The sequence below is a fragment of the Girardinichthys multiradiatus genome, chromosome 14 (assembly GCF_021462225.1).
Source record: "Girardinichthys multiradiatus isolate DD_20200921_A chromosome 14, DD_fGirMul_XY1, whole genome shotgun sequence".
In the NCBI taxonomy this organism is placed as follows: Eukaryota; Metazoa; Chordata; class Actinopteri; order Cyprinodontiformes; family Goodeidae; genus Girardinichthys; species Girardinichthys multiradiatus.
The window spans coordinates 6,214,128-6,236,152 of NC_061807.1; the positions used below are offsets into that span (position 1 = coordinate 6,214,128).

Genomic DNA, 22,025 nt, shown 5'->3' on the forward strand with positions numbered 1-22,025 from the left:
GCTTTTCTAAAGAAATGGTTTTTCATAGGTACCTCAAGAAATAAATGTTGTCTTTGGGCTCGGGACCGTTTGGGTACTCTGTTGGATCAGTACAAGAAAGACAAAACAGACCTGGCCTGCTCCGCTCCGCTCCACTCAGTACAGAACCGGTTGTGTCTTCATGGACCCACTGACGGCTGGACCTGTAGCTTAAAGCCCCGCCTCCAGCCGTCAGTAGAGCGCTGTGACATCATCGTCGCATTAATGTAATAAAAATAAATAGAAAATAAATACTAATAATGTATTATTGGACATGCAAGAATGTGTTATTTATGTTTTTCATGTTTAAAATGATCCACTGTGATAATTATCTGGACCACGGCCAGAACTTCTATAAGGTTCTGGGTTCTGATGTGAGGGGAGGGCAGGAGAAGCAGAGAGGAGAGATGCTGCTGTCTGGATGGTGAAGCTCCAAAGTCTCCCTGGAGAAGTTAACATTTTGGGCTTTATGAGGAAGTTCTTGTCTCAGCCATGGCAATCAGGAGGACCAGGAGCCTCCTGTCCTGAAGATCTTCCAGCTTTCATACTGAACGTTTGCAGTAGGGAGAAATTCTGAAACTTGTGGCCCACAAAAACATTCAGATGTAGAAACTGTTCGTAAACATGTCCCTGCACACGTAGCCTTCGTACATCTCAGTTTGACCCCCTGGTCCCGCCCATAAATACACTTGCAAAGTAGTACAGCCGGAAGGCTCCCATCACGTGTCCAAATAACCATGGCAACGGTGACCGTCCAAACCGGTTCCTTTTGGTGCAGAAACACTAATAGAGACTTTGTCTGCAGACCAGGAGGGACGTTTGTCGTCAGTTACAGCAAACCAACAACATCTTGAGTGACATCAGAGACTCGAACCTGACTGGAACCCGTTCACTTCTACAATGTCTGGATCAGATCCAAACAGCGCCATCTAGCTGCTGCACTGAGCTCCATCATAGCTCTTACTGAGGCTGAATGTGATTCAGCTTCATCGCTCTGGTTTAAACCATAAAAGCTCATGAAGAAACGTCAGGTTTGATGCTCCATGAATCATATTTCAGTGGATTTAGGGGAGGTTTAGTTAATTATCGTTGATTGAAAAAGTCTGCATGGCTGCCACACATTTTTATGCTACCTTCATTTTTGTACATGCCAAGTTGTGTGTAAAACATGGCCCCTCAAGATTTCTGTGCATTGGTACCGGTCGGACACGAGGCCCCAGAACCTCGGACTTCTGACCTTGGTGAAGTTAATTTTAGGTTGGAAGTTGGATCTTCGTGCTCCATGGATTCAGCAGGTCTTCCTCCCGTTTGACCCGATGCAGACAGTCTGATTAGAGGCAGCTGCTCTCTGCCTGCTGCCTCCTCCTGCAGACGCTGGTTCTCTGAGGACCGTCAGTAAATGTCAGAACCAAACCCGCTGGTTCATGCTGGTTTGTTCTGTGTGTTTTGGAGGAAATGTTTGTGCGTCTGAACAGCTGATTTTATGTGTGATCAGCTGGTTTAGGATGTTATTAACTGCAGCGCCCCCTACCTGCAGGTCTGCTGATTTGTCCTTTTTCTTTTCTTCAGCCTTCAGGCTGGTTTACGATTAAATAGTAAAATTATATTTGGGTTTGACCCGCTCCGGCCACTGTGGTCCATAATATTACTGTAGTTGCTCTTAGTTTCATTACCTTCTCTCTGCTCTGCCTCATTAAAAACCTTCTCATGTCTCCTGGGCCCATGGCCAATCAGTGAACAGCAGTTTGTTCACATCACATGTGATCCAGACTCAGCCCCGGTCGGACCTGCTCAGGAGCTGGGACTAGAAAAGTAGGTACCAAAGAAGCAGTAATGGAAACGCTCACAAAATGGGCCGAATGGAGTGGAGCCGGACCAAACAGAGCCAGTGGAAAAGGGGCATGAGGTCCGGTTTAGTGTCTTCTGTAGAGAAACCAGTAGCAGTTTCTAGAATCATCTGGAGTAATTGTTGGAGGAACAACTGAGGGACCTTAAAGAGTAGCAGAACCTTTTGAAGAAGTGTTGAAAAAGTTCCCCATTGAACTGAAATGTCCTTCTGAGGAACCATTGGCGGTAAAACGTAGTGGAAATATTCAGGGATGCTTCAGGTTTGGGTTTCTTCTCTCTAAGGAATGAAGCTTTGGCAGCTTTGATTTTCCTGCAGGAAGCCAGCAGATATCTGTGAGCTGGAGCTGCACGGAGCTCATGAATGTACTGTGAGCAGATATCAGTCCTGGGTGTTAAGAAGCTCTTGTTATTGTGAGCGGTCTGCCAGACGACTCTGTGACCTTTGACCTGGAGAAGCAGGACATTCCCATGGAGGAGCGAAGCTGTGCTCATGCTGTGAAAACATGGATCTGGTTTCTGCCCTGATATGAATCCTGTATTATTAAAAGTAAACATGAGCTCGCTCTGACGCTCAGCCTGTGGCTCTGGGCCCAGCTGGCTTGGTTTGGGCCAGCTGCAGGTTTAGAACCAACAATGGTCCAGTTTGTAGCCTTTATTACCTTTTCAGAGGACTGATCTGGGCTCAGCCATGAGTTTTGGTCCCTCAGAACCGGCTACTGTAGCAGTGGTTCCTTCTGATGACATTAGTGGGAGTAACTGGATACTGCAGAGCCTTCCTGCACACGCTCAGCACATGCTCTGTGAGGTGAGGACGTGTTGGTATGTGCTAATGAGCCTTACAGGAACCCGACACCCCCGCTCCGGTATCAGGGACATGAAAGCAGCTCTTTCTCCTGATGTGATTGGCTAGATTCTTCTGACTGCATGACCTCATTAGCTGCTCCGGCCCGTGGCGTCCCTCAGGGTTGTGTTGTCGGTGCTCTCGTGTTAAATCGTCAAGGAGCAGAACAAGCTGCCTCCAGTTAAAGCAGCAGATTAGATTTTCTGGCTGACGCCTCAGCATGACTCACAGCTCATTTCACACCAACTCGCTTCACGGCACCATGAGCCCACTCTGCTCTGATTGGACCACTTCCAGGAGCCTCAGCCAGCTTTCAGAGCTTCTCAGATGGATCAGTAACAGATCCGTCCTGAAGGCAGGACATGTGGGAACTATTTTGTCAGAAGAGGAGCTTCATGTTCTCAGATCATCTCATTGTAACTTTGATCCTTTTAACACCAGAACCTCCTCTCTCATCTGTTCAGATGGTATTCTTATTATTGACCGTTTTAAAAGGACATAAAACCATTGGTGACCTGTGTGCCTCCTGGCCAGGTGAGTTTGGAGAGGTGTGTCGTGGTCGGCTGAGGATCCCCGGCAGGAAAGAGAACTATGTCGCCATCAAGACCCTGAAGGGCGGTTACACAGAGAAGCAGAGGCGGGACTTCCTTTCTGAAGCGTCCATCATGGGTCAGTTCCAGCACCCCAATATCATCCACCTGGAAGGTGTCATCACCACTTCCTGTCCAGTCATGATCCTGACCGAGTTCATGGAGAACGGAGCGCTCGACAGCTTCCTGAGGGTGAGACAGGGACAAACCCAGACTGATCCATCGCTGTACCTGTCTGTCCACCTGTCTGACTGTCCAACTGTCCTCCTGCAGATGAATGACGGTCAGTTCACCACCATCCAGCTGGTGGGGATGCTTCGTGGCATCGCTGCAGGAATGAAGTATCTGTCAGACATGAGCTTCGTCCACAGGGACCTTGCTGCTCGTAACATCCTGGTTAACTCCAACCTGGTCTGTAAGGTGAGACTTGCCTATCTGTCCATCTGAATACCTGTCTGTATGTCTGAACTCCTGTCTATCCATCTGATAACCTGTCTGTCCGTCTGAACGTCTGTCTGTCTGAATTCCTGTCTGTCCATCTGATAATCTGTCTGTCCGTCTGAACTCCTGCCTGTCCGTCTGAACACCTGTCTGTCCCTCTGAACTCCTGTCTGTCCATCTGATAATCTGTCTGTCCGTCTGAACTCCTGCCTGTCCGTCTGAACGCCTGTCTGTCCGTCTGAACGTCTGTCTGTCTGAATTCCTGTCTGTCCATCTGAACACCTGTCTGTCCGTCTGAACTCTTGCCTGTCCGTCTGAACACCTGTCTGTCCATCTGAACACCTGTCTGTCCGTCTGAACTCCTGCCTGTCCGTCTGAACACCTGTCTGTCCATCTGAACACCTGTCTGTCCGTCTGTACACCTGTCTGTCCGTCTGAACTCCTTCCTGTCCGTCTGAACACCTGTCTGTCCGTCTGATAACATGTCTGTCCGTCTGAACTCCTGTCTGTCTGAATTCCTGTCTGTCCATCTGAACGCCTGTCTGTCCGTCTGAACTCCTGCCTGTCCGTCTGAACACATGTCTGTCCGTCTGAACGTCTGTCTGTCTGAATTCCTGTCTGTCCATCTGATAACCTGTCTGTCCGTCTGAACACCTGTTTGTCTGTCTGAACACCTGTCTGTCCATCTGAACTCCTGTCTGTCTGTCTGAACTCCTGTGTGTCCATCTGATAACCTGTCTGTATGTCTGAACACCTGTCTGTCCATCTGATAACCTGTCTGTCCGTCTGAACGTCTGTCTGTCTGAATTCCTGTCTGTCCATCTGATAATCTGTCTGTCCGTCTGAACTCCTGCCTGTCCGTCTGAACACCTGTCTGTCCCTCTGAACTCCTGTCTGTCCATCTGATAATCTGTCTGTCCGTCTGAACTCCTGCCTGTCCGTCTGAACGTCTGTCTGTCTGAATTCCTGTCTGTCCATCTGAACACCTGTCTGTCCGTCTGAACTCTTGCCTGTCCGTCTGAACACCTGTCTGTCCATCTGAACACCTGTCTGTCCGTCTGAACTCCTGCCTGTCCGTCTGAACACCTGTCTGTCCATCTGAACACCTGTCTGTCCGTCTGTACACCTGTCTGTCCGTCTGATAACATGTCTGTCCGTCTGAACTCCTGTCTGTCTGAATTCCTGTCTGTCCATCTGAACGCCTGTCTGTCCGTCTGAACTCCTGCCTGTCCGTCTGAACGTCTGTCTGTCTGAATTCCTGTCTGTCCGTCTGATAACCTGTCTGTCCGTCTGAACACCTGTTTGTCTGTCTGAACACCTGTCTGTCCATCTGAACTCCTGTCTGTCTGTCTGAACTCCTGTGTGTCCGTCTGAACACCTGTCTGTCCGTCTGAACACCTGTCTGTCTGTCTGAACACCTGTCTGTCCGTCTGAACACCTGTCTGTCTGTCTGTCTGAACTCCTGTCTGTCCGTCTGATCACCTGTTTGTCTGTCTGAACACCTGTCTGTCCATCTGAACTCCTGTTTGTCTGTCTGAACTCCTGTGTGTCCATCTGATAACCTGTCTGTATGTCTGAACACCTGTCTGTCCATCTGATAACCTGTCTGTCCGTCTGAACGTCTGTCTGTCTGAATTCCTGTCTGTCCGTCTGAACACCTGTCTGTCCATCTGATAACCTGTCTGTCCATCTGAACTCCTGTCTGTCTGTCTGAACTCCTGTGTGTCCATCTGATAACCTGTCTGTATGTCTGAACACCTGTCTGTCCATCTGATAACCTGTCTGTCCGTCTGAACACCTGTCTGTCCATCTGAACACCTGTCTGTCTGTCTGAACACCTGTCTGTCCGTCTGAACACCTGTCTGTCTGTCTGTCTGAACTCCTGTCTGTCCGTCTGATCACCTGTTTGTCTGTCTGAACACCTGTCTGTCCATCTGAACTCCTGTTTGTCTGTCTGAACTCCTGTGTGTCCATCTGATAACCTGTCTGTATGTCTGAACACCTGTCTGTCCATCTGATAACCTGTCTGTCCGTCTGAACGTCTGTCTGTCTGAATTCCTGTCTGTCCGTCTGAACACCTGTCTGTCCATCTGATAACCTGTCTGTCCGTCTGAACACCTGTCTGTCCATCTGATAACCTGTCTGTCCGTCTGAACACCTGTCTGTCTGTCTGAACTCCTGTCTGTCCATCTGATAACCTGTCTGTCCGTCTGAACGTCTGTCTGTCTGAATTCCTGTCTGTCCGTCTGAACACCTGTCTGTCCATCTGATAACCTGTCTGTCCGTCTGAACACCTGTCTGTCCATCTGATAACCTGTCTGTCCGTCTGAACACCTGTCTGTCTGTCTGAACTCCTGTCTGTCCATCTGATAATCTGTCTGTCCGTCTGAACTCCTGCCTGTCCGTCTGAACACCTGTCTGTCCGTCTGAACTCCTGTCTGTCCATCTGATAATCTGTCTGTCCGTCTGAACTCCTGCCTGTCCGTCTGAACACCTGTCTGTCCGTCTGAACGTCTGTCTGTCTGAATTCCTGTCTGTCCATCTGAACACCTGTCTGTCCATCTGAACACCTGTCTGTCCATCTGAACACCTGTCTGTCCGTCTGTACACCTGTCTGTCCGTCTGAACTCCTTCCTGTCCGTCTGAACACCTGTCTGTCCGTCTGATAACATGTCTGTCTGTCTGAACTCCTGTCTGTCTGAATTCCTGTCTGTCCATCTGAACACCTGCCTGTCCATCTGAACACCTGTCTGTCCGTCTGAACTCCTGCCTGTCCGTCTGAACACATGTCTGTCCGTCTGAACGTCTGTCTGTCTGAATTCCTGTCTGTCCATCTGATAACCTGTCTGTCCGTCTGAACACCTGTCTGTCCGTCTGAACACCTGTCTGTCTGTCTGTCTGAACTCCTGTCTGTCCGTCTGAACACCTGTTTGTCTGTCTGAACACCTGTCTGTCCATCTGAACTCCTGTCTGTCTGTCTGAACTCCTGTGTGTCCATCTGATAACCTGTCTGTATGTCTGAACACCTGTTTGTCCGTCTGAACACCTGTCTGTCCGTCTGAACACCTGTTTGTCTGTCTGAACACCTGTCTGTCCGTCTGAACTCCTGCCTGTCCGTCTGAACTCCTGCCTGTCCGTCTGAACACATGTCTGTCCGTCTGAACGTCTGTCTGTCTGAATTCCTGTCTGTCCATCTGATAACCTGTCTGTCCGTCTGAACACCTGTTTGTCTGTCTGAACACCTGTCTGTCCATCTGAACTCCTGTCTGTCTGTCTGAACTCCTGTGTGTCCATCTGATAACCTGTCTGTATGTCTGAACACCTGTCTGTCCATCTGATAACCTGTCTGTCCATCTGAACACCTGTCTGTCCGTCTGAACACCTGTCTGTCTGTCTGAACACCTGTCTGTCCGTCTGAACACCTGTCTGTCTGTCTGTCTGAACTCCTGTCTGTCCGTCTGATCACCTGTTTGTCTGTCTGAACACCTGTCTGTCCATCTGAACTCCTGTTTGTCTGTCTGAACACCTGTTTGTCCATCTGATAACCTGTCTGTCCGTCTGAACGTCTGTCTGTCTGAATTCCTGTCTGTCCGTCTGAACACCTGTCTGTCCATCTGAACTCCTGTCTGTCCATCTGATAACCTGTCTGTCCGTCTGAACGTCTGTCTGTCTGAATTCCTGTCTGTCCATCTGATAATCTGTCTGTCCGTCTGAACTCCTGCCTGTCCGTCTGAACACCTGTCTGTCCGTCTGAACTCCTGTCTGTCCATCTGATAATCTGTCTGTCCGTCTGAACTCCTGCCTGTCCGTCTGAACACCTGTCTGTCCGTCTGAACGTCTGTCTGTCTGAATTCCTGTCTGTCCATCTGAACACCTGTCTGTCCGTCTGAACTCCTGCCTGTCCGTCTGAACACCTGTCTGTCCATCTGAACACCTGCCTGTCCGTCTGAACACCTGGCTGTCCATCTGAACACCTGTCTGTCCGTCTGAACGTCTGTCTGTCTGAATTCCTGTCTGTCCATCTGAACACCTGTCTGTCCGTCTGAACTCCTTCCTGTCCGTCTGAACACCTGTCTGTCCGTCTGATAACATGTCTGTCCGTCTGAACTCCTGTCTGTCTGAATTCCTGTCTGTCCATCTGAACACCTGTCTGTCCGTCTGAACTCCTGCCTGTCCGTCTGAACACATGTCTGTCCGTCTGAACATCTGTCTGTCTGAATTCCTGTCTGTCCATCTGATAACCTGTCTGTCCGTCTGAACACCTGTCTGTCCGTCTGAACACCTGTCTGTCTGTCTGTCTGAACTCCTGTCTGTCCGTCTGAACACCTGTTTGTCTGTCTGAACACCTGTCTGTCCATCTGAACTCCTGTCTGTCTGTCTGAACTCCTGTGTGTCCATCTGATAACCTGTCTGTATGTCTGAACACCTGTTTGTCCGTCTGAACACCTGTCTGTCTGTCTGTCTGAACACCTGTCTGTCCATCTGAACTCCTGTCTGTCTGTCTGAACTCCTGTGTGTCCATCTGATAACCTGTCTGTATGTCTGAACACCTGTCTGTCCATCTGATAACCTGTCTGTCCGTCTGAACACCTGTCTGTCCGTCTGAACACCTGTCTGTCTGTCTGAACACCTGTCTGTCCGTCTGAACACCTGTCTGTCTGTCTGTCTTAACTCCTGTCTGTCCGTCTGAACACCTGTTTGTCTGTCTGAACACCTGTCTGTCCATCTGAATTTCTGTCTGTCTGTCTGAACTCCTGTCTGTCCGTCTGAACACCTGTTTGTCTGTCTGAACACCTGTCTGTCCATCTGAACTTCTGTCTGTCTGTCTGAACTCCTGTCTGTCCGTCTGAACACCTGTTTGTCTGTCTGAACACCTGTCTGTCCATCTGAACTCCTGTCTGTATGTCTGAACACCTGTCTGTCCATCTGATAACCTGTCTGTCCGTCTGAACACCTGTCTGTCTGAATTCCTGTCTGTCCGTCTGAACACCTGTCTGTCCATCTGATAACCTGTCTGTCCGTCTGAACACCTGTCTGTCCGTCTGAACACCTGTCTGTCTGTCTGTCTGAACTCCTGTCTGTCCGTCTGAACTCCTGTTTGTCTGTCTGAACACCTGTCTGTCCATCTGAACTCCTGTCTGTCTGTCTGAACTCCTGTGTGTCCATCTGATAACCTGTCTGTATGTCTGAACACCTGTTTGTCCGTCTGAACACCTGTCTGTCTGTCCGTCTGAACACCTGTTTGTCTGTCTGAACACCTGTCTGTCCATCTGAACTCCTGTCTGTATGTCTGAACACCTGTCTGTCCATCTGATAACTTGTCTGTCCGTCTGAACACCTGTCTGTCTGAATTCCTGTCTGTCCGTCTGAACACCTGTCTGTCCATCTGATAACCTGTCTGTCCGTCTGAACACCTGTCTGTCTGTCTGAACTCCTGTCTGTCCATCTGAACTCCTGTCTGTCTGTCTGAACTCCTGTCTGTCCATCTGAACTCCTGTCTGTCTGTCTGAACACCTGTCTGTGTGTCTGAACTCCTGTCTGTCCATCTGAACTCCTGTCTGTCTGTCTGTCTGAACACCTGTCTGTCTGTCTGAACTCCTCTCTGTCCATCTTGCCCTGTTAATCTGAGCCACCTTTGGTTTTACATCTTTCAGGTTTCAGATTTTGGTCTCAGCAGGTTTCTGACAGAGAACTCCTCAGACCCAACCTACACCAGCTCTCTGGTGAGTCCTTCACTGCTCCTCAGGTCTAAGTTTGTGATCTTTCTGATCTGGGATCTGATGTTATGTCACAAAGCCACAGCTTAGTGCTTTAACCTCCGCACTCATATGGAAATGATTGTGATGAATCCTGTGAAATGTTAAGTAATTGGAAGAAATTCTGATCTTTTCTCTTGATGCTACAATAAAACTCAAGAGGTCGATTTATTAGACCTCATGAAAGTGGTTGCTGTAATTTTTCATGGTGTTCCTCAGAGCTGTGGTCTTGGTCCTCTGTTTTAAAAATGATGTCAGTTAAATTCGATCTCCCATGCTCTTATTTTGAAAAGTGTGTTATCTTTCTCTCTTTTTATTTTTTAGGGAGGGAAGATTCCCATCAGATGGACGGCTCCTGAAGCCATCGCCTACAGGTGATAATGAGTACTGCATCTGTTGGTTACGGAGGTTCGTCACTCTGATATATCTGGTCATTGTGTTATTAATAAAATAATTTACTGATCAATCACAGGAAGTTCACATCAGCCAGCGACGTGTGGAGTTACGGCATCGTTATGTGGGAAGTGATGTCATACGGAGAGCGGCCGTACTGGGACATGAGCAACCAGGATGTAAGAAGAACACAGAACTTCTTCTGGTTCATTAGTTTGTTGGAATTTAAAGGGTTAAAGAAATCAAGAAGACATTATTGAAATAAATTTCTTTATTTTTAATTTACTCTATACTACTTCTTCTTCCAGAATAAAATAAATCCTTTGAAAATTTCTAGCTCAACCCGGTTTAACCCGATCTGAACCGCTGTTCTGACCCTTCAGGTGATAAACGCCATCGAGCAGGACTACCGTCTTCCGCCACCACCTGACTGCCCCGCCTCCCTGCACGCGCTCATGCTGGACTGCTGGCAGAAGGAGCGGGCCAACCGCCCTCGGTTCTGCGACATCGTAGGAGGTTTGGACCGGCTGATCCGAAACCCCGCCTCCCTGAAGATGACGCACCCAGAGCTGTTGAGGTGAGACCAGTTTTTAAAAAAATTATTTTATCTTTATTGATTCCCAAGAAAGAATCATTCACACAATCTTAGGCATCTACATCAAAAACTAACTTCAACAAGTCAATAAGGTGTACAGATAGATGACTGCCTTATAACAGTCAAATCAAAAATGTAACTGCACTTTCCTGAGAAAGATTATGAAGTAGGAAATAAAGAAAGTATGAAAAAAGAAAAGGTGAAATTAAGAAAAAAAAAAAAAATATATATATATATATATACTCGTACTCGTCGTCTTCCGCTTATCCGGGACCAAGTCGCTGGGGCAGCAGACTCAGCAGAGACGCCCAGACGTCCCTCTCTCCAGACACCTCCTCCAGTTCCTCCAGGTGGAGCCCAAAGCGTTCCCCGGCCAGCCGAGAGACATAGTCCCTCCAGCGTGTCCTGGGCCGTCCTCTGGGCCTCCTCCCGGTAGGACGTGCCTGGAACACCTCCCGAGGAAGGCGTCCAGGAGGCATCCGGTATAGATGCCCGAGCCACCTCAACTGGCTCCTCTCGATGTGGAGGAGCAGCGGCTCTACTCCGAGCTCCTCCCGGATGGCTGAGCTCCTCACCCTATCTCTAAGGGAGCGCCCGGCCACCCTACGGAGGAAACTCATTTCAGCCGCTTGTATCCGGGATCTCGTTCTTTCGGTCATGACCCAAAGTTCATGGCCATAGGTGAGGGTAGGAACGTAGACCGACCAGTAAATTGAGAGCTTTGCTTTTCGGCTCAGCTCTCTCTTCACCACAATGGACCGGCACAGCGCCCCCTTTACTGTGGCAGCTGCACCGATCCGTCTGTCGATCTCCCGCTCCATTCTTCCCTCACTCGTGAACAAGACCCCGAGATACTTAAACTCCTCCACTTGAGGCAGGAACTCCCCTCCAACCTGAAGAGGACAAGCCACCCTTTTCCGGTCGAGAACCATGGCCTCGGACTTGGAGGAGCTGATCTTCATCCCAGCCGCTTCACACTCGGCTGTGAACCGCCACAGTGCATGCTGTAGGTCTTGGCTAGAGGGGGCCAGCAGGACCACGTCATCTGCAAAAAGAAGAGACGAAATCCACTGGTCCCCAAACCAGACCCCCTCCGGCCCTTGGCTGCACCTAGAAATCCTGTCCATAAAAGTTATGAACAGGACCGGTGACAAAGGGCAGCCCTGCCGGAGTCCAACATGCACTGGGAACAGGTCCGACTTAGTGCCGGGAATGCGAACCAAACTCCTGCTCCGCTCGTACAGAGACCGGATGGAACCTAATAAAGGGCCCCCGATTCCATACTCCTGGAGCAGCCCCCACAGGGCATCACGAGGGACACAGTCGAATGCCTTCTCCAGGTCCACAAACACATGTGGACCGGTTGGGCAAACTCCCATGAACCCTCGAGCACCCTGTAGAGGGTATAGAGCTGGTCCAGTGTCGAAGTTCTCCCGGAGGTGGGAGTTGAATACATCCCTGGCCGAGGGCTCCGCCAGGCGTTCCCAGCAGACCCTCACTATGCGCTTGGGCCTGCCAAGTCTGTCTGGCTTTCTCCTCCTCCAGCGGATCCAACTCACCACCAGGTGATGATCAGTGGACAGCTCAGCCCCTCTCTTCACCCGAGTGTCCAAAACATGCGGCCGAAGGTCTGATGATACGACAATAAAGTCGATCATTGACCTCCTGCGTAGGGTGTCCTGGTGCCAAGTGCACTGATGGACACCCTTATGTTTGAACATGGTGTTCGTTATGGACAATCCGTGACTAGCACAGAAGTCCAATAACAAAACACCACTCGGATTCAGATCAGGGAGGTCATTCCTCCCGATCACGCCTCTCCAGGTGTCACTGTTGTTCCCCACGTGGGCGTTGAAGTCCCCCAGCAGAATAATGGAGTCCCCGGGAGGGGCACTATCCAGCACCCCCGACAAGGACGCCAAGAAGTACTCTGCACTACCACTCGGCCCGTAGGCTGAAATGATAGTCAGAGACCTCTCCCCAACCCGAAGGCACAGGGATACGACCCTCTCATCCACCGGGGTAAACCCCAACACGAGACGGCTGAGCTGGAGGGCAACAAGCAAACCCACACCAGCCCTCCGCCTCTCCCCGTGGGCCACTCCAGAGTAGAAGAGAGTCCAACCCCTCTCAAGGAGATGGGTTCCAGAGCCCACGCTGTGCGTGGAGGCGAGCCGGACTATTTCTAGTCGATATCTCTCGACCTCCCGCACAAGCTCAGGCTCCTTCCCCCCCAGCGAGGTGACATTCCACGTCCCTAGAGCCAGCCTAAGCATCCGGGGATCGGGCCGCTGAGGTCTCCACCTTCGTCCGCCACCCAATCCTCTTTGCACCGGTCCCTCACGGTTCCCCCTGCAGGTGGTGGGCCTACTGGAGGATGGCCTCACGTCTCTCGTTCGGGCTTGGCCCGGCCGGGTCCCGCGAGGAGCAACCCGGCCACCAGGCGCTCTCCGACGAGTCCTGACCCCAGGCCTGGCAAGTTTGGTCCCCAAAAATGAAATCAGATCTTTTAGATTTTACATAGTCTACCCAAATCTGCCACCATTGACCGAATTGTTCCATCCTATGATTGAGGAAGGCTGTTATTTTTCCCATTTTATATATGTTAAATGTTATGTCAATGCAGTCATCTAAAGTTGGTTTCTCTCGTGAGAACCATTTTCTTGTAATGTTTTTCTTACTTGCTGTACATAAAATAGTCATCAGATATTTGTTTCTTTCTGAAGTCTCTTATGCCAAAATACATAAGCTTGAACTCTAAAGGAATGTTCTGCTTGAAAATATTTTGTAAGGCACTATTTATCTCTTTCCAGTAATCCTTTATAATTAGGCAGTCCCAGAAGACATGATAATGGTTTGTGTTTTGATTTCTACATTTTCTCCAACATGCAGAAGAGTTTCCATCATAGTAGCATTTCTGAGCAGCTGTGATAAAGAATCTTACCAGATTTTTCCATCCAAATTCTTGCCATTGTAGAGATTTAATATATGTCCATTGGTATCTCCACATTATTGTCCATTCCTCCGCTGTTATTGTTAAGTTGCCCTCTTTTTCCCATCTTGCTTTGATATGTACGGTTGAATTGTTTTTAAGATCTATTAGATTTTTATAGATAAGTGAGATGATCTTCCTTTTAATTTTTGATTTATAGGCATTAATAAAAATTTCCATTAGGTTTATATTCTTGTCAGTAATTGGCTTAATTTTTAAGTTAACAAAATTTCTTATTTGTAAATATCGATAAAAATCCCATTTGTCCAAAGAATATTTTCTCTTGAGTGTTTCGAAATCATTTAAGATTTTGTTATTCATTATTGTGCACAGAGCAGTGATTCCCTTGGATGTTCACTCCTTAAACCTGGCGTCCAGTTTGTTTGGTGTGAAGTCTGAGTCATACGCGATCCATTTTATGACTGCCAGGTCGTTCTCTAGTGCATTTTCTTTGACGATAGTTTTTCACGCTCTAAGGGTTGTTTTCATCCACCGGTTATCTATATTATTTATGAAACTTTGTAGATTTGCATCGGCCATAATTGCTTGTATAGGAACGGGTGTCGCCTTTGTTTCAATAGTTTTTCATTGAGCATTATATGCTGGGTCGCTACAGTATATCAGTGTTCTGGCTTGTGCTGCTAAATAATAATCTCTAAGGGAAGGCAACCCCCAACCTTTCACCCTCTTTTCCAGCTGTAAGACCTTATATCTAATTCTAGGTCTTTTACCCTGCCAAATATTTCTTTATAATAGTTTGTCCCATTCATTAAAAACTTTTAGATTTACTTCAATTGGTAAAGTTTGGAATAAATATAACAGTCTGGGTAGTATGTTCATCTTAATCGAGTCAATTCTTGAGCTAAAACTTAGGAAAGGAGTAAGATTCCATCTTGTGATATCCTCTTTAATTCTTTTTTGCATGGGAACATCCTTAAAAAGTATATTTATTTTTTTGTATTGTTCTTTCTGGTAGGTTTTCTCCTTAGAGAAATCCATCTTTGGTTGCAAACGAATATTTAAGTCGCCTCCACAAATCAGAACTCCTTGTGTTTCTTTTACCATTATATTGGTTATTTTCTTGAAAAGGTCAATATCGCTCCTCAGAGGGGCATATATGTTAAATAATGTAACACGGTTTCCCCCTACATTGCCTCTCACAAGCAAAAACCTGCCTTCCTTATCCACCAGTTTGTATAATTTTTCGAAAAGTATCTTGTTTGAGATAAGAGTAGCTACTCTACTTCTATGTCCTGATTTGTATGAAGAGAAAAACAATTGGTTGAAACCCATTCCCATAGAAACCCATAGAAAACAAACTTGAGATTCCAAGGTTGGAGTCCTGAACAAAAGACCCTGAACTTGGCTAGGAAAACCCTCCAGCCCTGGGGGAAGTCCTCCCTTGAAAAAGAGGGGAGGGCCCCCAACTATGCTACGACTGTTTCTGTCCATTTTGTGCGCATTCCTCCTCAGTAAATTTATTTTTTCTGTCTAGGTTGTGGATAGGGAATATATTCAATATCACAACGATGATGTCCGTAATGCAAAGCAGTCGAACTAACTGAGATACGTTACCTCATAGTGTATATCCTATTGATTATTCAAAGATTATCTAGCTTACATGTCTTCAGAGCTCCTCTTGAAGAGAACTAGTTTCTCTTCTGAACTCACTTAGTCTTTCTCTGATGTTCTTCTCTCGCTCTTCTCCTGGCATTTGTTGTTTTGAGCCTATCTTCTTCCAAGCCGTACGGGAGAGTTGCTCGGCCAGGCTCTCCTTTAGCTTAATCAGGGGGACAGGCAAACCACGCTCCCTCATATCCTTTGTCGCCTCTGCCGCTGTCTGGTAAAGCCGTGTTTCCCCCTCATAAAACACTCGTAGTTTGGTAGGGAAAGGAGATTGGAAGCGGATCTTTCTCTGCTTCAGGACCCGTTTAGCTTCCAAGTATTCTTTGCGTTTCCGCAGCACTGTGGGAGGATAATCATGATCAAAATATATCGGTTTGCCATGAAGAAGCACGTCTTTCTTCTCCCATGCCTTTCGTATAATCTCTTCCTGGGTTTTGCTGCGTAGGAATTTAACCGCCATGGATGGACAGAAACAACCGCCTGTTGTTTCTGTCCCCAGCAGGTGGCGGAGCCAGCGCTCAGTGTGCCCTCTCAATGTCCAATTCCATATTTGGTGCGATCTCCAGGGTGTCTTTAAGTAATTTATCCACAAAATCTCTCATCGATGATCGTTCCGCTCCCTCTGGCACGTTGTATATCCGGATGTTTTCTCTTCGTGATCTCCCTTCCTGATCAAGCAATTTTTCTTGTTGTTGGCTTATCAGTTCGGCCATCTTGCTCAATACCTGCTCCATGTTCTGTGCCCGCTCCTCGACCGCATCAACTCGGTCCTTCGTCTCCTTAATTTTTTTGTGTACGCTGACGAGTTCTGTCTTAATGTCCTCCAGCTGTTGTTTCATATCTCTTTGGAAGTCCCGTAACTCCCCCAGAATTTGCGCTAGTCCTGTCACGTCAGTGGAAAGCGGATTAGCATTAGCTTCGTCAAGGTGGTGATGTGTTGGTGAGCTACCTGCCGTCTTTCTTTCTTGTGCCAATTTTTCGTTCGTGGTTTTCTTATTCCCGTCCCTTTTCCCCATTCTAGACCCCTTACAGACTCCATTTTACTCATTTTCATTATATTTGGCAGGTAATGGGGGTCAAGTTAAGATTTACTGGAGGAGTAGTCAACTCAAGCAGCCATCTTGGAAGGTGACGTCACCAGAACCTCGTGAGACCAGTTTTAATGTGCAAATGTAAATTGTGATTCATGGTGGGCTCAGGGGTCAGAGGTGAGAGAGGGGTGGGGGGAGGGCAGGTACTGACTGACAGCTGTTTATGCAGATGGTTCTGTTTACAGGAGCTGCAGAGCTGCTCCAATTAAAGCTCTCAGTGAAGCAGTGTCCATCCTGTCAGCTCCCAGTCCAGCCTCCCAGTTGGTTCTGAAGCTTTTAGCTGAAGAAGGTTCTGATCCAGGCCGCATTTCTTTCTTCCTCTGACCCAGACTTTCCTGTAATCTGTTACATTTCCAGGCTGCTTGGAAGTAGAATGTAAAATAATGTTGTCTGGATCAGGACTTTGACTCAGTATGACTAACCTTCCCCTCTCTGTGTCCCAGTCCATCCCAGCCCCTGTTGGACCAGCGGGTCCCCCCTCCTCTGTCAGCCTGTGGTTCTGTCTCTGAGTGGCTCCGAGCCATAAAGATGGAGCGGTACGAGCAGAGCTTCCTGCAGGCCGGGTTCACCAATCTGGACGTCATTTCACAGCTCAACACCGAGTAAGGCTCGCCTGTCTGTGTGCCTGACAGTCAGCGCTCAGGGATTACACTTCTGACTGATCTCTTTTTGTTTCCATAGAGACCTGCTCAGAGTGGGCGTCACCCTCGCTGGTCATCAGAAGAAAATCCTCTCCTCCATCCAGACACTCCGAATACACAAAGCCACGCCCACTCTGCTTTACTGACCAATCACAGCTCTGCCCTTCTGCCAAAGCTACACCTGTCAGGATAAAGCTGACTCCGCCCACTGAACCCAGATCCCAAAGTTCTGACCTGAAAAAGCAATAAATACCATCATTACATTAACATGTACTGTTCTGGAAGTTCAGGTGCTGCTAGACTCCGCCCTCTAACCTATTACAACCAATCACCGCCAAGAATTCCATTCGCCTTCAGGTGCCATTCTGGTCAACACTCAGGACTATCTCCAACCAGCCAATGAGTTGCTCAGGAAAACTGAAGTCCCACCTATCTGCACCTGATTGGATGTATTTAGATCAAGGCGTGGCACGCAGCCGGGATCGACCAATCAGCTCCCAGCACAACAATGTTGGAGAATAATCAATTATCTGGTTGGACACTAAGAGGCTCTGTCCTCCAATAAGGTGCTTCTGAGGTTACTAAGCCCCGACCTCTGTATGGAAGCAGAGTTCTGATTGGTTTCTCGTGGGTTCTGCTGGAAACACAGAACAGGCTGGAAAATTTAGATCCGAAAAGTAAAACCAAGAACTGTTTCAGGATCAGATGATGGTCCAAACTGCAGCTGAAGCTCCAAAGGAGGCGTTTCAGGAAGGACTGAACCAGAAAAACTATCAGAGTGAGACCTCTTTACCGTGGATCTCTGTCAGTTATCCTCCAGGAATATTCTGGGATGTCCATGAAGGTGGGAATATTAGGACATCTAGCTGGGTTCCCTGCTGGAAACCATGAGGAATGTTCTGGAAGTGCTTCAGAATCACTGATGTGATTTTAGTGGAATCTCAAACCTGAAGCTCCAGCCACCTCTCCATGTTCCTGTGATTCTTCCCTGGATTCTGGGAAAGTCTGGTGGGAACGTTCAGGATCCGGTATAAAGGGATCTATAGATGCTTTTAAATGAACCTGGGTCTGTTCTGTTGGAAAGGTTCTGATCCAGGTCCGGATGAAGCCATTTAAAGCGGATTTTAAATGAAACCTGTTGTTTTTAGCAGAATTTGAATGTTTTCAGGATTCCTGAGAAGCTGGATATGTTCCAGAAGTCTCCATCAGGACGCCAGAACCAGCTGGACCGCTGTACTGATGTCCGATCCTGAGATTATGACATCATGAGGTCATGTGATTATGAGGCCATGTGATCCTGAGGTCATGTGATCATGAGGTTATGTGTTCCTGAGGTCATGTGATCCTGAGATCATGAGGTCTTGTGATCATGTGATCCTGAGGTCATGTGATCATGAGGTCATGTGATCCTGAGATTATGAGGTCAGGTGATCCTGAGGTCATGTGATTCTGAGATCATGTGATCCAAAGATCATGAGGTCTTGTGATCATGTGATCCTGAGGTCATGTGATCATGAGGTCATGTGATCCTGAGATCATGAGGTCAGGTGATCCTGAGGTCATGTGATTCTGAGATCATGTGATCCAAAGATCATGAGGTCATGTGATCCTGAGGTCATGTGATCATGAGGTCTTGTGATCATGGGATCCTGAGGTCATGTGATCCTGAAATCATGTGATCTTGAGATCATGTGATCCTGAGGTCATGGGATCATGATGTCATGAGATCCTGAAGTCATGTGATCCTGAGATCATGAGGTCTTGTGATCATGTGATCCTGAGGTCATGTGATCATGAGGTCATGTGATCATGAGGTCATGCGATCTTGAGATCATGAGGTCAGGTGATCCTGAGGTCATGTGATTCTGAGATCATGTGATCATAAGATCATGAGGTCATGTGATCCTGAGATCATGAGGTCTTGAGATCATGAGGTCAGGTGATCCTGAGGTCATGTGATTCTGAGATCATGTGATCATAAGATCATGAGGTCATGTGATCCTGAGGTCATGTGATCATGAGGTCATGTGATCATGAGGTCTTGTGATCATGTGATCCTGAGGTCATGTGATCCTGAGATCATGTGATCCTGAGGTCATGTGATCCTGAGGTCATGTGATCTTGAGGTCATGAGATCATGTGAACCTTAGATCATGAGGTCTTGTGATCATGTGATCCTGAGGTCATGTGATCATGAGGTCATGTGATCCTGAGGTCATGTGATCCTGAGATCATGTGATCCTGAGGTCTTGTGATCTTGAGATCATGAGGTCAAGACATGATTAGGTCATGTGATCATGAGGTCATGTGATCATGAGGTCATGTGATCTTGAGATAATAAGATCATGAGGTCACGTGATCCTGAGGTCATGTGATCTTGAGGTCATGTGATCTTGTGATCATGAGGTAATGTGATCATGAGGTCAAGACATCATTTTGTCATGTGAGCCTGAGGTCATGTGATTATGTGGTCAAGACATCATTAGGTCATGTGATCATGAGGTCATGTGATCATGAGGTCATGTGATCCTGAGGTCATGTGATCCTGAGATCATGTGATCCTGAGGTCTTGTGATCTTGAGATCATGAGGTCAAGACATGATTAGGTCATGTGATCATGAGGTCATGTGATCATGAGGTCATGTGATCTTGAGATAATAAGATCATGAGGTCACGTGATCCTGAGGTCATGTGATCTTGAGGTCATGTGATCTTGTGATCATGAGGTAATGTGATCATGAGGTCAAGACATCATTTTGTCATGTGAGCCTGAGGTCATGTGATTATGTGGTCAAGACATCATTAGGTCATGTGATCCTGAGGTCTTGTGATCATGAGGTCTTGTGATCATGAGGTCATGTGATCATGAGATTATGTAGTCATGTGATCATGTTAGCAGAGCAGCAGATCAAAGATTCTCTACTGACCAACATTTCGGCAGAAAAAGTGTTTTTGTAACAAAAAATAAACTGATCTTCTAAAGATGGTTCTGATGTTTCTAAGCTTTCTGTGTAAAGGTGGTTTGTTGTGTTCTGGATCCATCACAGTAGAACCGGTCCCATAGACCACCTCCTGCAGCCAGAAGCTCCTGAAGAGTTGGAGGTTCAGTCAGAGGTCCAAATAACAAAAGGTTGACTAGCTCATCAGCTCAGAACGTTTCTGAAATATGATTGAACCCCCAGAACCAGGCTGGGTGTGGTGCTCTGGAGAACCTCGTCAGAGGTAAACATCTGCAGCTCATCTGATCAGCAGATCTAAACTCTGTCCAAAAGTTGAACGTGTTTGAAGAACAAACCATCATGGAGCTGCTCTGAAAGCTTCAGATGAATCCTAGTTCAGGAGTTCCTGGTCCGACCCGGGTGCTGCATCTGATTTTAGCCCTTCATCTCTTGTTCTGGTCAGTAGATACAACACCTGTGGAGAGGAGAACATCTTCTCAGCTCTGCTCCACCTACACAGAACATCTAGATCAGGGGTCGGGAACCTTTGTCACCATTTTGCTTCTACCAAAGAAAAATAGTCTGGAGCTGCAAGAGAAATTAATTCTTATTATTTTCTTTTCCAGCAGAATGAAACAAACAGACTTTAAATGAAACCCTGAACTAAGCAGGTCTTTATAAATCCTGATATTGGTAGAAAATCGTAGCTCACTTTAAAATAAAACGCCTCGTTGCAGCTTTATGAGTTTTATTAAAGTTTTATGACCCGTTCTCTGAGTTCTCTCTTCTTCTTCAGGTTTATTTCTCAGCACCAATCAGGTGAAGCTCCTGAACACAGGATAAAAACTACTTCAACACCGCGTCTAAACTTTCTTTATTTCAGGAACATCTAATTCAATGCTGGTGTTTCCAGCTGGTTCTGAAGCTTCATGCTGATCTTCTCTATGTTGGGGCTGGAAGATGTGACCTTGACCTTTACTCGGAGCCGCAGGCTCTTATTTGTGAGGCGGGAGCGATATTTGGACTTTATGATGTTCTCGCTGGAGAAAACTTGCTCTCATAAGTATGTTGAAGCATCTGTGGTCAGGTCTCCAGATGCAGACTCTTCGTGTTCTTTGACGTGTGGAGAAAAGCTCTCAGAGGCAGGTTTCAAACACAAGTTAGCTTACCGCGGGGTCGCGACCTCAAGGAGCCAGCTGCAGGTAAAGGCGAGGGCTGCAGATGTGGATGAGATGTTTATCATGATCAACCTTCTTAAAATCCCACGTTAAGAAATCGCCTCGAACTCAACATAACTACGCGTCAAAATAATAAATATTTATAAAAAACATTTAATTATGAAATAAATTATTTTTCTATTTATTGTTTCCTTTTGAGAAAGCCAGGAGAGCCTCAGAAACCCTGGACTAGAACCTCACCGTTGGAGCGTTGTGACTCTGGACAGAAGGAGCAGATGGTTCTGAATCAGTGAGATCATCCAGATGATAACTCAGGGTTTCAGTCTCCAGGATGTTCTCCTCCTTCAGGTGACCTGGCTGTGAGCTCCATGAGGAGGAGGAACAATAACCCAGTTTTCTTTCTGAGGTGGACTGCTCCCAGCTCCTCAGGACCTCCCAGCAGGCTGATTTATCTTCTGATGGGGTTTAAAGTGTCTCCAGCCTGACCTTTGACCTTCAGGAGACTCTCAGATCTCCAGGACACCCTGGCTGAGTGCTCCTTATCAGATTGAGGATGGTGAAGGAGGGATGGCTGTGTGAGACCTGCAGAGCAGATCTGCACCTCCAGGTTCCTCTCACCATTTGTACTGACTGATAAGATCCAGAACATCCTCAAGCAGAGCTGGTCCTGCTGGACTGATCGGTCCAGATCTGTTAGAGTTCTGGTACCTTGGAGCTGGCTATGTTCCTCTTCCTTGCTGAGGTTAGAAAATGTTGAAGGAAACATCTGGAAGATACATTCTTAAAGGCTTTCTGGTGCTTTTTAACCTTGTGAGTCCTGTAGAACCTGAATCTGGTACTGTATGTTCCTCAGGCTGGATGGGTACTAAGTGGGTCGGGCTTCTTTGAAGAGACCCAGCAGGATTTCTGTAGCCTAAAGATGTGATCAGTCCAAACTGTGCAGCATGTGAAGAACCAAATGGTTCCTAGAGGTGCTGCTCTGTAGAGAAGACCTGAAATCTTCTGACAATAAATCAGGAGGAACTTCTCCTCCTTCAGATAAACTAGAAACAAAACCATCTAGATTTGCAGAATCT

General features: G+C 47.4%; 1 protein-coding gene and 1 long non-coding RNA gene across 3 annotated transcripts in view; both read left to right on the forward strand.

Moving 5' to 3' along the window:
- The window catches only part of LOC124880672 (ephrin type-B receptor 4b-like), a 38,871-nt gene extending 21,358 nt beyond the window's left edge, over positions 1-17,513 (forward strand). The window contains exons 13-20 of one of the 2 annotated variants that reach the window (XR_007041425.1): positions 3,242-3,489; positions 3,571-3,717; positions 9,393-9,461; positions 9,819-9,868; positions 9,967-10,066; positions 10,271-10,464; positions 16,167-16,247; positions 16,635-16,775. Coding sequence is in view for 1 of the 2 variants with exons in the window: in XM_047385925.1 (XP_047241881.1) it covers positions 3,242-3,489; positions 3,571-3,717; positions 9,393-9,461; positions 9,819-9,868; positions 9,967-10,066; positions 10,271-10,464; positions 16,635-16,793; positions 16,873-16,978 (1,073 nt within the window). In the remaining variant the exon portion in view is untranslated. Of the gene's footprint in view, positions 1-3,241; positions 3,490-3,570; positions 3,718-9,392; positions 9,462-9,818; positions 9,869-9,966; positions 10,067-10,270; positions 10,465-16,166; positions 16,248-16,634; positions 16,794-16,872 lie in introns of those variants that run through there. The other variant, XM_047385925.1, reaches the window with a different exon arrangement.
- A 1,367-nt stretch (positions 17,514-18,880) lies between these two features.
- On the forward strand, positions 18,881-19,818 carry LOC124880673. The gene is made up of 2 exons (XR_007041426.1): positions 18,881-19,286; positions 19,319-19,818. It is a non-coding gene; the product is annotated as an uncharacterized LOC124880673 (long non-coding RNA).
- Positions 19,819-22,025: the final 2,207 nt, after the last annotated feature.